Source organism: Rhinolophus sinicus, chromosome X, assembly GCF_036562045.2.
Source record: "Rhinolophus sinicus isolate RSC01 chromosome X, ASM3656204v1, whole genome shotgun sequence".
Classification (NCBI taxonomy): Eukaryota; Metazoa; Chordata; class Mammalia; order Chiroptera; family Rhinolophidae; genus Rhinolophus; species Rhinolophus sinicus.
In genome coordinates, this window is record NC_133768.1 from 95,849,528 (window position 1) to 95,864,407 (window position 14,880).

General features: G+C 38.7%; 1 protein-coding gene across 1 annotated transcript in view; it reads right to left on the reverse strand.

Annotated features, from left to right (window-relative positions):
- The window catches only part of GPC3 (glypican 3), a 472,819-nt gene that overhangs the window by 67,023 nt on the left and 390,916 nt on the right, over positions 1-14,880 (reverse strand). The window contains exon 7 of the mRNA XM_019717458.2: positions 785-947. Within this exon, the coding sequence (XP_019573017.1) occupies positions 785-947 (163 nt within the window). The remainder of the gene's footprint in view (positions 1-784; positions 948-14,880) is intronic.

The following is a 14,880-nucleotide window of genomic DNA, read 5'->3' on the forward strand; positions in this document are numbered from 1 at the left end:
AAGGAGAAATAGCATGTAGGGTCTCAGAGACCATGAGTGATAGGGTTTCAAGGAGAAGTCTGTGCACTGAAGAGGGAAGAGTATGCATGGCACTGGAAGTCTCCAGACCCCAGTTAGACTTTCAGTTTTTCCATTTAGATAAATCTTATTTCTTCTCTGAGCCCCACTATTTTTACCTGTAAAATGGAAAGAAGAACACCTATCCATAGGAAAGTGCTTTGTAAACTGGGAAAATCAGTACAAACATGAGGGGATTTTTTGTTGCTGTTGTTTTGCCTTCTTGACCCTAGCAGCTCTACTTTATTTTCTCTCTATTGCTGTTTTCATGTAGCTCTGCAGTTATGTGCCATCGCCTATCTATGTCAGACTACTTGTTAGAAAACAAAACAAGTATGATGGTCTAAGAAGAGAGGGTCTGCTAACGTCTCTTCCTCAGAAAGTTGCCCCATTATTGGTTTTGAGTAGATTTCCAAGGTTGCATTTCTTTTTATAACTGAAAAGAACCAAGGAAATTTCCAAGGGGAAACAGCCAACTGATTAGGTCAGTTCATTTTAGACAATGAAAAACAGGAAGTTACCCTTTTAATCTACCCAGGTCCAGAAATTTAGAAAAGGCTTCCTGAATACTTTAGTTTTCTAGAGTATAGTGTTTTCTTGAAGAGTTGATGGCATTGTGTGTTGTAGGGATTTTAAGGGAGTTATAGAGAGCAGATTCAACTGGTTTTTAATTCCCAAGTATCACCAACCATTTCAGCTCAGATTTGAGTCGGCACTAATCAGTTACCTGCAAGAAAGCGGAGCTGATTCTTCACTTTCATCATTCCATCACCAGAGCCACCTTCTATGCACTCATCTTCATCGTCGCCACAGTCTCCACTTTCAAGCCCTTCCTCATCAAGGTTTTTATCCAGAACTCTACCTTTGGGCACAGACATGGTTCTCAGGAGCTGAAAGACAACAACCAGGAATGCAGCAGCTTTTCATATTTCTCGGTTAGGTTTAAAATAGTGTTATTAACAGGAGACATTTAAAAATGTTGAATGAGTTACACAGAAGTTTTAAAAAATCATTTTCAAATTTAAATAGGTATAAACTGCTTATACTCTTTAGTTTCAGACTTCTGGACCTTTCCATAGCATTTTACATGATTTGCTACTCATTTACTCTACCTACCCCATGCAGTAGCCAGAATGTATCCATACCATGGTATTTAAGTTCCTGAAATCCTTCTTGGTGGGACAACTCAGATGACCTTAAGACATGATAGGCAAAGCATATTTCTAGGCTGAGAGGACACCAAGATCAGAAAAAAGATCCTTATGGAAGCCCCCTATTATATTTACATTTACTAAATTAAAACAACAAATGATTACCACTAAATGAAGAGAATAGCAGTGACTTTTATATACATTGTAAATGATACTTATAATTAATTGCCATGTAGCATGACTTGATCACTAGAAAAACTTAAACAACATCTCTCTCTTCCATAATTTCAATAAGATGCGTTGAAATTAATTTTGCTTTTTTGTAGGTAATATGCCTACTTAGAGGCATGTTTGTTTTGCTCCCCAGTGTCTGCCTTTTCAGTCACATACTCAATGCCTTTCTTATTTTATGGGGACTCCCACCTCCCACAAGTCTCTCCACCGACCCAGAAGCCCAGCTCACAGCACGAGTGGTCTCTAAGGGTGGTTCTCAGGCTCCATTTTAATTTTCCTCACCATCTCTCCCCAAGGCTATGTTCCAATACTCTCTATTTCTGCTCTAGCTTCTGCCCCACCACCCATTTTTAGTCCTAAATCTCAGGTCCACCACCTATTTTTAAATAACCTCCAACAAAAGATACCGAAACTGAGATTTTGGCGATTGTGGAAGAGGTACCCAGAAAAAAAGATGCTGTATACATAGGCACATCTCGGTTTCTATGGTTTCCATTGTCTGTGCTCATTGTCACTGCAAAGTATACCTTTACGTTCTCTACTTGTGATTTACCTGTTACACCAAGATCAATTGGAGCAAGCTCCATACCATAGAGAAATGAGACTCTGCGGGTTTTATTTTTTAAGCAAAGAAAGAAAAGTCCAAAATAATTCTTTCCTGGCCAATAGCCTCTAATGGTGTCAGAGAAGCCAACCTACCTACCATCCCCCACTCCGGCACCATCTCTACCTTGCCACTCTAATGCATCTTTTTGCTAACCCTCCCTCTGCCCTCTACTGTCTATCTTACACATCTAAATGTATAGACACATAGGCTAGGATAAACTAGATTAGTGGTTGTCAAATTTTTTGGTGTCAGGACACCTTTATACTCTTATTGGGAATCCCAGAAAACTTTTGTTTATATAAGTTACACCTATCAGAATTTACCATCTCAGAAATTATAACTGAGAAATTTAAAAATATTTAATAGCTAATTTAAACATAACAATAATAAAACCATGATGTGTTAACATAAATAACATTTTTAATGAAAAATAAATATATTTTCCCTGAAAACAGTTAGAAGGAAGGGTGGCATTCTTTTACATTTTTGCAAATCTTTTTAATGTCCAGCTTAGTATGATAGCTGGCTTATCATATCTGCTTCTTCATTCAATCTGTTGTTATATGTGGGTTTGCTTGAAACATTTGCAGAAAATTCAGCCTCCCACAGACATATCGTGGAAAAGAGAGAAAGATTTTAGTAGCCTTTTCAGGTTACTGTGGATATTTTTCATTGATACTACATAAAAACTCAACAAGTGGAAAAGGTTAGTTGCAATGTGTAATATGAAACCATATAAATAAACTTGTCATGTTCTGTTACATTAATATCCATTGGTACGTTTTGAAATTTCAATGAACCTTTTACACATTTTGAATCATCACTTGTGCGTCATCTGGAAAATATTGGTCCACTGAGCTATGCAGGTCTTCCAAATGTTAATACTTTTCATTATATGATATCAAAAATCATACTTATTAACATCACCTACAATCTCATTAGAAAAGTCTTTAAGTATTGGGAAGCTTTCAAGCTCACAGTAGCAGATACAAGTTTTCCAAAATTTTAATTTTTTCATGAAAGTTCAAATTTTATCATTGGCAAGAAATACTGTCAATTTTTCCTTTAACCGACAGGCTCTCTTCGTTTCTTTCAAAGACAATGTCTAGCAAATACTCAAGATTGCTTAACCATAGTTTATCATTCATTATCTCAGATAAAAATGGTGTTTCATGAAAAAAAGAGGTTAGTTTAGCCCATAGCTTAAATAATCCCACAAGTGCTTTTCCTTGAGACATCCATGAACACAATTTGCAGCAGAAATACCTTACAGGTAGTTCACATTTCATAATGCTATGCAGAATATTTTTTAAAGTATACTCAAGGATTAAGTTTTAATAAATTAATCATTTTTACTGCTTCAGCAATGACATTCTTAAGTGAAACCGTCTTTTTATTTCCCTGCAAGTGTAGACCATTGAAGAATAGAATGACTACTAATACAGTTTGATGCCACTGCCTTGAATCATACTGTGGTACCAACAGTTATACTCACCATTGATTTTGCACCTTTAGTGCAAATATCAACATAGTGAAAAAGGCAAATAACATCTCAGTATTGTGATGCAAGTAATTCTGAGCTTGTGGATCCCTGGGTCTCATGGATTACCAGGGTCCATAAAACATTCTTTGAGTACTGCTAATCTAAAGTATAACATCACTTCAGTTTGACTAAAAACACCCCAATCTCCTCCTTTACTATAATTTCTTATGGGAAAATTGCTTTTGACATAAGCATTTTTAGGTTAACTTTCAAAAATATAGCCTTCATATATGTCATGGATTACTGAATTAGAATTGTTCACATAGGGGAATTTATGGTTAGATATACATTAGTGAACTTGCTATTTCTCAAGCACATCTCACATCTGTGCCTTTCATTAACCTTCTCAGCAAACATTAATTGAGCACCTAATATGAGCTTTTGTCATTTGTCTATTGAAAATTCTCCATTGTTTTAAGCCAAGTTCAAATGTCACTTCCTTAATAAAGCCTGCCTGGCTACCACAAATGGTCATTATAGCTCTCCCTTTCCTTCTTCCACCACTGCTCCCTTTATCTGTACCTCCTAAATAGCACTTTATGTGTGCAACCTGGTATTATTTATTTGTACATGTGACTTTGCTCCACTACCAGACTGTGAGCTGCCCAGGGGCTGTGTCTTATTTATCTTTGAACCCCATAGCATTTAAGGCAGTGTCTTGCACATAGTAGGCACTCAATAAATGTGCTATTGAACTGAAACAAAATAGAGTGGCATGGCCTCTTTGATTTTTTAAAAGCTACTACCACAAACTCATGAAAAAGGAGAAAGCCAAAGCACAGATTAATTATACAAGAACTTGTGAATGAATAGCTAAATCCTTTGGACGATCCTGGCTAAGATCTGTAGCTAATCTTTGAGAGGCCATTTCCCAACCTCGTGTACAATGCCCTCAGTATTCTCCGGTAGTTCAGATTTTTTTTTTAAGTGCAATTAACAAAAAACAAAAAACAAACTTTAAAACTTTGTCAGTGAGATAACTTCTTTAGTTCTTAAATTACTCCCATTTTGGAGACAACTTCAGCATTGAAGAAGGATTATAGTATACTTTCAAACCATTTTACACAGACATCTGCGGATGAGCCTAACCCCCACACATTAACAAACCGAATCCAAATCTAGAAAGCTATTGTTAACGTAAAAGTATTAAAGAAGAGTCTGAAGCTCCAGAATGTTGAAAGAAGGGTAATCTGTCAGAGATGAGAAATTGCCAGCAAACACTGTGGATTTAGTGCAGCCAGGAATTTGGCACAAAAATCAAATCACCTAATTACAATTCACAATATTGACCTTTTTGTTCCCTCTCTCACTCTTTACAATGTCTTCCAGATTGAACACGCACTTTATAAAAAGAAAGTTACGAGGGCCTTGCACACAAAATCAGGTAACTTTAGGTGCCTAATGCTTTTGATTAATGGTTTGCCATTTTCAAAGGACACTATCCTATTAGCTTTTTAAAAGTCAAGGCTCAGAATAATGATTATCAATGTAAAGTATCTTATTAAAACACAGGTCTGATTATTTCACTCCCTTACCCCCATAGTCATCGTATAAACCTGATATTTCTGCCATGCACTGTTTGGCATTCTTTAGTGGGAAGTGCACAAGGCCTTTCACAGCCCAGCTTTTTCTACAGCTACTCCTCTCCTTGCAATTCTGTTTAAGCCACATAAGACTATCACAGTTACTTAAATCAATTATTATTTTATGATTTAATGTTAATTGTATTTGTCAATATAATATAAAAAGGTGAAAGCAAAGAGAAATCCAGGGGGAAAAAACCCAATTCTCAAACAACATTTGTATTTTCAAAAGTAGGTTTTGTTTGGCTGGCCAGGTGGCTCAGGCGGTTAGAGTTCCATGCTCCTAACTCCGAAGGCTGCCAGTTCGATTCCCACATGGGCCAGTGGGCTCTCAACCACAAGGTTGCCAGTTTGATTCCTCGAGTCCCGCAAGGGATGGTGGGCTCCGCCCCCCTGCAACTAGCAACGGCAACTGGACCTGTTGCTGAGCTGAGCCCTCCATAACTAAGACTGAAAGGACAACAACTTGACTTGGAAAAACGGCCTGGAAGTACACACTGTTCCCCAATAAAGTCCTGTTCCCTTCCCCAATAAAATCTTAAAAAAAAAAGTAGGTTTTGTTGTTTTCTTTTTTGCCTATATTTTTACATAGTTGAGCTTGGATTTTAGAATCAGACTGACTGAAATTGGAATACTGTTTTTTCCCCCTTATTAACTTTTTTCCCACTATTAACTTTGCTGCTTAATTTCCCTAAACCTCAATATTCACATCTGTCAAATGAGGAAAATAATGCCTGCCTCATAGAATTGTTGTAATGAACAAGTGTGATAAGTGTAAACTTTTAAATGTGATAAAACACTTAGTATAGCACCCTTAAGGGATCTAGTGAAATTTACTTAACCATTCTCTGAATATTGAATATTTATGAGGTGTGATCTAACAATACAGTGAATATTTAAATTAAAAGACTTTATTACAGTAAAAGACACATTGCCATTAATCCCCCTCAAAATACTCCTCTTTGCTTCGAACACACTTATCCCATCATTCTTGCCACTTTCTGAAGCAGTTCTGCAAGTCCTCTTTCGTGCATGTCTTTAGTTGTGTTGTCATGGCTGCCTCAATGTCCTGAATCATTTTGACTTTGGGGAAGAGCCAGAAGTCGCACGGTGCCAGATCCGGTGAATAAGTAGGTGAGGTCACACCGTAATGTTTTTATTTGACAGAAATTGCCATATATACCAGAAGTGATGTGTGACACGGAGCGTTGTCATGATGGAGGATGATTTATGGCACACTTTAAAACACACCTTCTCTCAACCGTAGCTGACACCCAACTGACTGCACCAAACAAGTTGGAACTCGTCACACACTGTTACTAAGGTTCAATGTGCTGCTTCCCGTATTGAAGATCCATGCCTTTCCGTTGGATGGCACTGAGCAGCAACATTCACAGTACTTTGTGATCACAACGGAAAGCCTCCATGTCACACATCACTTCTGGTACAGCAATTTCTGTCAAATAAAAACATTATGGTGTGTCCTCATCCACCTTATTCATCAGATCCGGCACCGTGCGACTTCTGGCTCTTCCCCAAAGTCAAAATGACCATGAAAGGAAAATGTTTTGAATTGATTCAGGACGTTGAGGCAGCCACGACAGTGCAACTAAAGACACTCATGAAGGAGGAATCCAGAACTGCTTCAGAAAGGCAAGAACAATGGTGTGTTTCAAGTGAGGGGGAGTATTTTGAGGAGGATTAATGGCAATGTGTCTTTTACTGTAATAATTTTTTTGTTTTTTAAGGAGGGCACATCTCACAGTGGCCCATGAGGGGATTGAATCGGCAACCTTGGTGCTACCAGCACCACACTCTAACCAACTGAGCTAACTGGCCACCTATAATATTTTTTTTTTAAATTTAAATATTTACTGTATTGTTTGATCACACCTGGTATATCACTTCTAGTTCTTTTGTTTCTATAAAGATGGAGTATCAGGAGCATTCACATAACTTTTTCCACATTTTGGATTATTTCTTTAGTTTCCCATTAGTAGGATTATTAGGTCAAAGGGTATCTACATTTTTATATACCATGGGAGTGAGTCTCCAATTTCCACAAGAATTCCTTAAGATGATAGATAAAAACTCAAGCTCCCTGGCCACACCCAGAGGTTCTGATTTAGTAGGTCTGGGGTGGAACACATAAATCTGTATTTTTAACTAGATCTGTGCCCCCATCTTATCATGAGCGAACCACACACTACTCTATAAGAAAGGCTATTGCAGTGTTACTCCACTTCCTAGAAATCCTCTTAAACCATCTTTAGACAAGAGTTACCTTAGCCCTATGTGTGTTAGAATTTGACAATTTCCTTTTCACTTAGGTATGAACATCATGGCCTTCTGTCTTTGTAGTTAATGAAAATACCCTTGTGTAAAGGTGATTGACTTTGTTTGATTAGAAAAGGAAATATTTAAAGTTAGCTTTGAAACAGGTACTCAGAGTTGTATGATAAAAGGAAATAGAAAGCCTGGAATAAATACTTAAGAAAATTAGAACCATAGTATAAGAGGAAAAAAAGGCTTTCTAGAATATAACAGTTTCATGTTCTTAAAACCATAACCAAGATAACAAAAGAGCTCTGCATCATGGGACAATGTGATTTGGCCAAAGCTCTTTTCATGCTTGGCTGACAGAAGAACAAAGATCAAAGGACATACTGGTTGTTCTTAGGGGGATCAAATACACTGAAATTATAGACCAGTGAGAGCAGCAACTCTTGATCTGTCTATATGGTATAAATACTGTGCCTCTTGGAATTATCTTGATTGCAAAGATATGAACCTTATCAGCCACACACTGTGCTAGGGCTTAACATATGTTCTCTCACATAACCCTTGAATCCTCCCCACCAATTTGTGTAACAGGGAAGACTGCCATCCCCATTTCCCATGTCAAGGGAGGCCACCAAGGCTCAGGGAGGGGACATGACTTGAACAAGTCACGGAGTAAATGATAGACAAGTCATTAAAAATAAGGTCTTCTGTTCCTAAGTCCCGAACTTTCAAGAAAAACCTGCTGTCTTAGGTAAAGACATCAACTCATGGGGCCTTCATTTTACATTTTTGCCATCTTGACTGCCTTTACTTGAGAAAATTTCCAGTTCAATCTCATTTTCTCAGATACTAGCCATGGACTATACCTTGATGGGAAAGCCTTTTGTTATTTATTGGGTGGGAGAGCCAGGCAGGAGAGATAATGACATTGGATGCCTCCTGCTTGTTTTCACCAGCCTTGCCATGTACCATGTTTTAAATAACCAACCTATCTCATCATAAATGGGTTTGTTTTGAAAAGCTTCAGACATCTGGTTAGAGCAGAATGAAAAATTCTTTTACTGCTGCTGCACAGCTAAGAGTTTTCTTGACTTTAAGTTCTTTAGCATTTTTTAAATAAAGGATAAGTAACAACATAGATGCTGCAAACATGGGGTTTGACACATATTTTGAGGATTTAGCTGTTTTTTTCTTTTGGCTAATCACATACCTCTCTCTAGACATTTTAAAAAATATCTGGAATCCAGATTACATTTTAAAGCTATTAAGTTGTGCTTACAAAACTGATTTTGAACTATCTGGATGCTCAGCTTTATACAACCTGCAAGGAATGCTTTGGGGCCTAGTTTTCCATGTCCAGAGCAATGTAAACACATGCTTTACTGTTTGTATTTGAGTAGCATAAACTAACGGGAAACAAATGTGGTGGCTCCAATGAATCCTAGCTTTTTTGGAATGCCATTATTATTTATACATTGTGCACATCCACAAGGCCTAGGGCACGTGACCTCTACTTTGTGTGCAGACTTTCTTTGAACGAATGCACCAAACCACAGCCACAACTAATTGGAAACAATTGCAACTCCACACGTTTGAGATGAAGCCAGAACCCAAACATATAGGGCTAGAATTAATAGCTATATATGCAGTTTACACATTGGAAAGGCAATAAAGTATTAGTTAAGAGTGTGAGCTTTGGAATCTGACCATTATGGATTTAAATCACTACTCTGTGTACGTAATAGCTGTGTCACTGTCGGCAAGTTGCTTAAACTCTCTGAGCTTCAGTTTCCTCACCTGTAAAATGGAGAATAATGGTATTCATTAACTTCACAAGGTTACTGAAGAATTACATTAAATAGCACCATTCACCTTTCATAGTCATGTATCCTTCTTTCAGAGAATGTTCCACAGTTTATAAGTGTACAGTCTCTGATGCACCCCCACTAGACTAACAGAAGGGATAAATTGTCTGTTTCAATTATCAGTGTATAGCAGTGTTTGGTACAGGGTAAATGTTCATGAAATGGATAAATGAACAAATAAATAGAATAATATACGTAAAGTGCTTAGCACATTGCTTGGCCAGGTAGTAAGTTCTCGAGCATATTAATTCTACTGCTGAGAGCAATGATGATGATCTTAAAGAGGAAGAAGAGGAGGAAATGGGGGGAGCAGTAGAAGCCACATTAACAGATATGAAGAGCTTATTACAAATGCCTTATAAGGCAAAAGAAATAATACTCCATGGCCAAACACTGAGGCACAAGAAAGAAGAGTCTGAGAAAGTCTTCTGGATGCTCCCAGTAAGATGAGGACCTGGGCATTAAGGATGCACGCAGAGATGTTTATTAATGAAGAGCAAAGGGACCTGCTTCCATATGGTATCAATAAGGCCACTCATACCCAGATACGCTCTGGTCTGGGCATTGCTTCCATGTCTGCCTCTTATCCACAGCACACGCTTTCTCTACCACTTCCAGCTTCCCGATTTTTACTTTATGTAAAAACAAATATAGTGCCTAAACTTGTGAAAATAAGTCCTGTCAATTAGATAAATGTCTGGATAGCAAAACAAACCAGGATGTGAAAGCAGCAAACTTGGGATGAAATTAAAACTATTTTGGTGGGGCTCCCTTCCAGTGGTAGAAATGGTTCTCTGCAGTTTTAGGAAACTACTCACCAACTTAAAGTAAAACAAAAAAATTACAATAATTTTACCAATAGCTTACAACTGTATAGGATTTTAGTCTTTTCCAAGAGGAGGCATAGCATGGTGGTTAAAAGCTCATACTCTGGAGTCAGAAAAGTTGTGTTCAAATATAGACTCTATCACTTACTAGCCTTGTTACTATAAACAAGTTATTCTTTAACCTCTCTGAGCCTTGTCTCTTATCTATTAAAATGGGTATAATATCCATACTTATCTCCCACATTGCATGACTGTGGGGATTAAGTGAGGTAATCTATGTAAAGCACTGAATTTAGCATCTGGCACACAGTAAGTGCTCACACAATGATAAGTTAAGATTATACAGTAAAGATGATATATTTATAAAATCTGAATCTCTGAAGGGGATAATTCTAAATTTTTGGTACCAGTTAACATTCACTTATGGTCTCAGTAGGGCTCATTCTGTAGATCCTCAATAAATCTTAATCATTGTGTCATTACTATCAACATTTCACTGTTTTTATAATTGAAAGCACTTCCACATCTCTTCTCTCATTGATGTACCCAGGACCCTTGTGAGGCAGCAGGGCAAGTACTACGAGCCTCATTTTACAAATAAGAAAATTGGAGCTGAGAGAGAAGTGAGGCAATCTGCTCATTTTTAACCTGAAAACTGTTTAAGGGTCACTACTGTGAGGTTGTTAGGATTGGGAATGAGGCTGGGAAAGAGGGTTTATGTACTTCAGTATCAACTTGGAACAGGCATGGCCCTGGGATTGCACAGTGCCTGATACATAGTAGGTGCTCAGGAAATGCTTGATAACTGAAAGAAATGAATGAAGCAATGGGTTAACAAAATGAATTAGCAATTTATTCACCGACTTTGGATTTCTCTCAATCTCTCTCTTCAACCCTGGTCTGATATGTCATTGCTGTTGCTCTGGTATGGTAATTGCTAATTCCTGCCTGGGAGCCCTGGACACACTGAAGCTAGACAGCTAGACAGATGTTCAGATAGCCTGAGTGACTGACTGCCAGCATTCACTTTATTAGGACTCCCCTGAGAGGCAGGTCCCATATTCCCCTCCGGTTGATTGAGGGAGGCTTCTGCTCTGATAAAGTGGGGTAAAGTCAAAGAGGAAGGCAGAAAATTGATCTTTTTAAGCAAATGAACCAACTAACCCAAAGGGATGTGGCCAACCCATGCACAGAGTGGCTGAATGAGGTTCCTGAGATCCCCCTCAGTGAGCCTCCTGCAATCCTCAATGAGCATTCAGTCTGCTAGATTAGTTAGTCTTTGTGTGTTAATTCTGGGCTCTGTAATGCCCTCTTTTAGGATCTCCAGTCTTACTAGAATAAATCTCAGTTTAATGGGCCAAAAGCCCCACAAAATAGAGTTCCAGTTATAAAGCTAGAGTCAAGGCAGGCCTAGCCTCAAGAAGCCTGTCAGATCAGACTGATTTGCCAGGTGGCAACAAAATGCAACCACAACAAGTTACCCTTGCAGGACACAAAGTCCAATTTCCCTCTGAAGGCATCTGACCCTGGCTGCTACCTGTTGAAGATTAGTGGCTTTTGGGCCCTGTCTCAGTTTTAAATAGTTGTGAAAAGCCACAAGGACACATACAACTTTTTCTGGAAGGAAAACTTACTTCGAAGACATCTGTTAAGCCCCATGGCACCGCTCACTTTTCAAAGGAATTGCCTCAATTAGATGAGGGCCATTGACAGAGGGCAATGGTCCCAGAGTAAGAGTGTACCAAGATATCACACATTTCCTCAGGGAACGGAGTTTACACAGACATGAGCTGAGTATTTACTATTGTCCTAGTGTATAAATCTGATTCATTCCAAATAGACATCTTGTGGTTATACTTTTGGGAAATAAGAATTCTTGCCTCTAAAAATAACCTCTATGTATGAACCACAGTAGCCATGTCATCAAGCACAGGGCTTGGAGAGTCAGCCTCAATGACTGGAGGATGATCGTTCACTATTCTTCCAGAAGGCCTCTGGCCCACCGAGGATCAATGAGATACTTCCAGTTCCCTTGTCAAAACTTCCTTCCTTTGAAGACTAGGTTTGGATCAGGATTTATAAATAGGTTTTCAGTGAAAACAGCTTTCTTTCTCTGGTCTACTATTTGAAAAATATGAATTTTTAAATATGTTTCAGATACTTAGGATGTATTGTATTATTCTGAAGTATAATAAATGACCTGGTACATCTAGTACAAATAAATTAGCGGGGACTTGATAAAAAACTAGATTCTGAGTTTCTAGTTGTTATTTCCTTGGAGGTGAGAGAGCTTTAAACCTTTCCCTTTCCACATTTTAGTCTATGGAATCCTAAGGGGGAAATGAGTTCCCACAGCAAACAGGAAACATGAGTAAAATTATTATAATATTCATATATAATCACATATTTTTAAAGATTGAAATAGAAGAAGCAAAAGGCTTGTGCTCTTGTATACCTTTTAGCCTCATTCCTTTAGTAAAGGTTAACTTAAGATATGCTTGGGGGGCCGGCCCGGTGGCTCAGGCAGTTAGAGCTCCATGCTCCTAACTCCGAAGGCTGCTGGTTCGAGTCCCACATGGGCCAGTGGGCTCTCAACAAGGTTGCCAGTTCAATTCCTCGAGTCCCGCAAGGGATGGTGGGCAGCGCCCCCTGCAACTAAGATTGAACACGGCACCTTGAGCTGAGCTGCCGCTGAGCTCCCAAATGGCTTAGTTGGTTGGAGCACGTCCTCTCAACCACAAGGTTGCCGGTTCAACTCCCACAAGGGATGGTGGGCTGTGCCCCCTGCAACTAGCAATGGCAACTGGACCTGGAGCTGAGCTGTGCTCTCCACAACTAAGACCGAAAGGACAACAACTTGAAGCTGAATGGCACCCTCCACAACTAAGATTGAAAGGACAACAACTTGACTTGGGGGAAAAAAAAGAAGTCCTGGAAGTACACACTGTTCCCCCAATAAAGTCCTGTTCCCCTTCCCAATAAAACAAAACAAAACATATATATATATAGATGCTTGGGTGGGGCAGCCGGTTAGCTCAGTTGGTTAGAGCGCGGTGCTCTTAACAAGGTTGTCGGTTCGAGCCCCCACATGGGCCATTGTGAGCTGTGTCCTCCACATCTAGATTGAAACAACTACTTGACTTGGAGCTGATGGGTCCTGGAAAAACACATTTAAATTAAAAAAAGAAAGATATGCTTGGGTAACCCTTTTAAGTATGGAAAACTGGAATGTGTCCTAAAAACAGTGCTTTGTTTGGTGAATACAGAATTAAAGATGCCAGAACAATTAACTCTTTCCAAATCCACCATGTATAGGTTTTGTAACGCTTTGGTCACAGAACTCAACTAGAACATTGGAATTTTATGAGGGCCACTGACAACCTTAGTTACATACTGTAGCTACCAGATGATTAAGTACTTCCTTATCATGGTAGTTTTCCTTTCTGTACCCTGAGTGGTTTGAATGGAGTGGTCAAACAGTGGATGAAGGAGTGTGAAATTGAACCACTGGTATTCCCCAATAGCAAAGGAATTCGAGCCTTGCCTTTTGGTAACCATTTAGGACACTCACTGTTTTAAAGAAAATCACTGAACACTGTAGTTCGACTCAAGCTTGGCCACTGACACTTTGAATCTATTCACTAACTTGTTGGAATTCCATATTTGGTCAAATGGTCTTTTAACAAAATTCACAGTCATTTTACATCTACTTATTATTGATCCTGGAGATCATTTTTCCAATTTTAGCTTAGTCAATTCTAGTTTCAGAAATTCCAGTTGCAGAATTTTCTGCTGGGTTGATTGTATATGCTTACAAACTCATATCTGCTTGGCATTTGGCTAAACTATCCTTCACACTCACCTCTTATCCCCTAAATAAAATACTCACTAATTTAGTATATCTATATACTTGCCATTTGCTAGTATATCTTAGATTAGTTTTTTTTTAATCTTAGATTAATTTTACTTCTCTGCAATAAGCATAGAGTTGGAGCCCAGTACAGATATAATCATTTCCATTCCCATGTGAGTCTCTCTCATCATTGCTTCTTATTCTTAAATTCCAAACCTCATCAAGCATTTCTCCTACTGGCTCTGCCTAGAAATCCATTCCTCAGACAGGCCCCTTGTTTTTCTGAGAAGTTTATTAGAATTTAACCACAAAGGTCTGGGAAGAGCATCATGTAACCAAGTCCAGCTAATTTGTACTTAGTGTTGGGCAGAGCTTGATCCTGTGCTATTTTGGTGAAGTACATGTCGGTAGAGATTATGGTGAATTATTTTCTGTTGGCTCTCTTTGGTGGATGGGGTGTGCCTATTTTGTTTGCTCCTGGGACTGAAGTTCTTGGCTGGTTGTCTTACCTGGACTCCTTCCCTATCTCACGAAACTATTTGGTGATGATGGTAGTGATAGAGTGGCAGGAATAGGAGAATATAAGTGTAGGAGGGAAAAAGGACAGCTTATAACAGGCTATAACCAACACACATTTATAGCTCTTTCTTTCCTTCCTTCCTTCCTTCCTTCCTTCCTTCCTTCCTTCCTTCCTTCCTTCCTTCCTTCCTTCCTTCCCTTCTTTGTTTCTATTTTCTGAGCTCACCAGGTAAAAATGTCTTGACCAGTTCTAACACGGGCTTCTCCACCATCCTCTGAGATTCTGTGTAGTTATTTAACAATCAACATTTTGTGAAATAAATACGTTTCCCTCCCCCACAATGCTTAACCCCTGTTG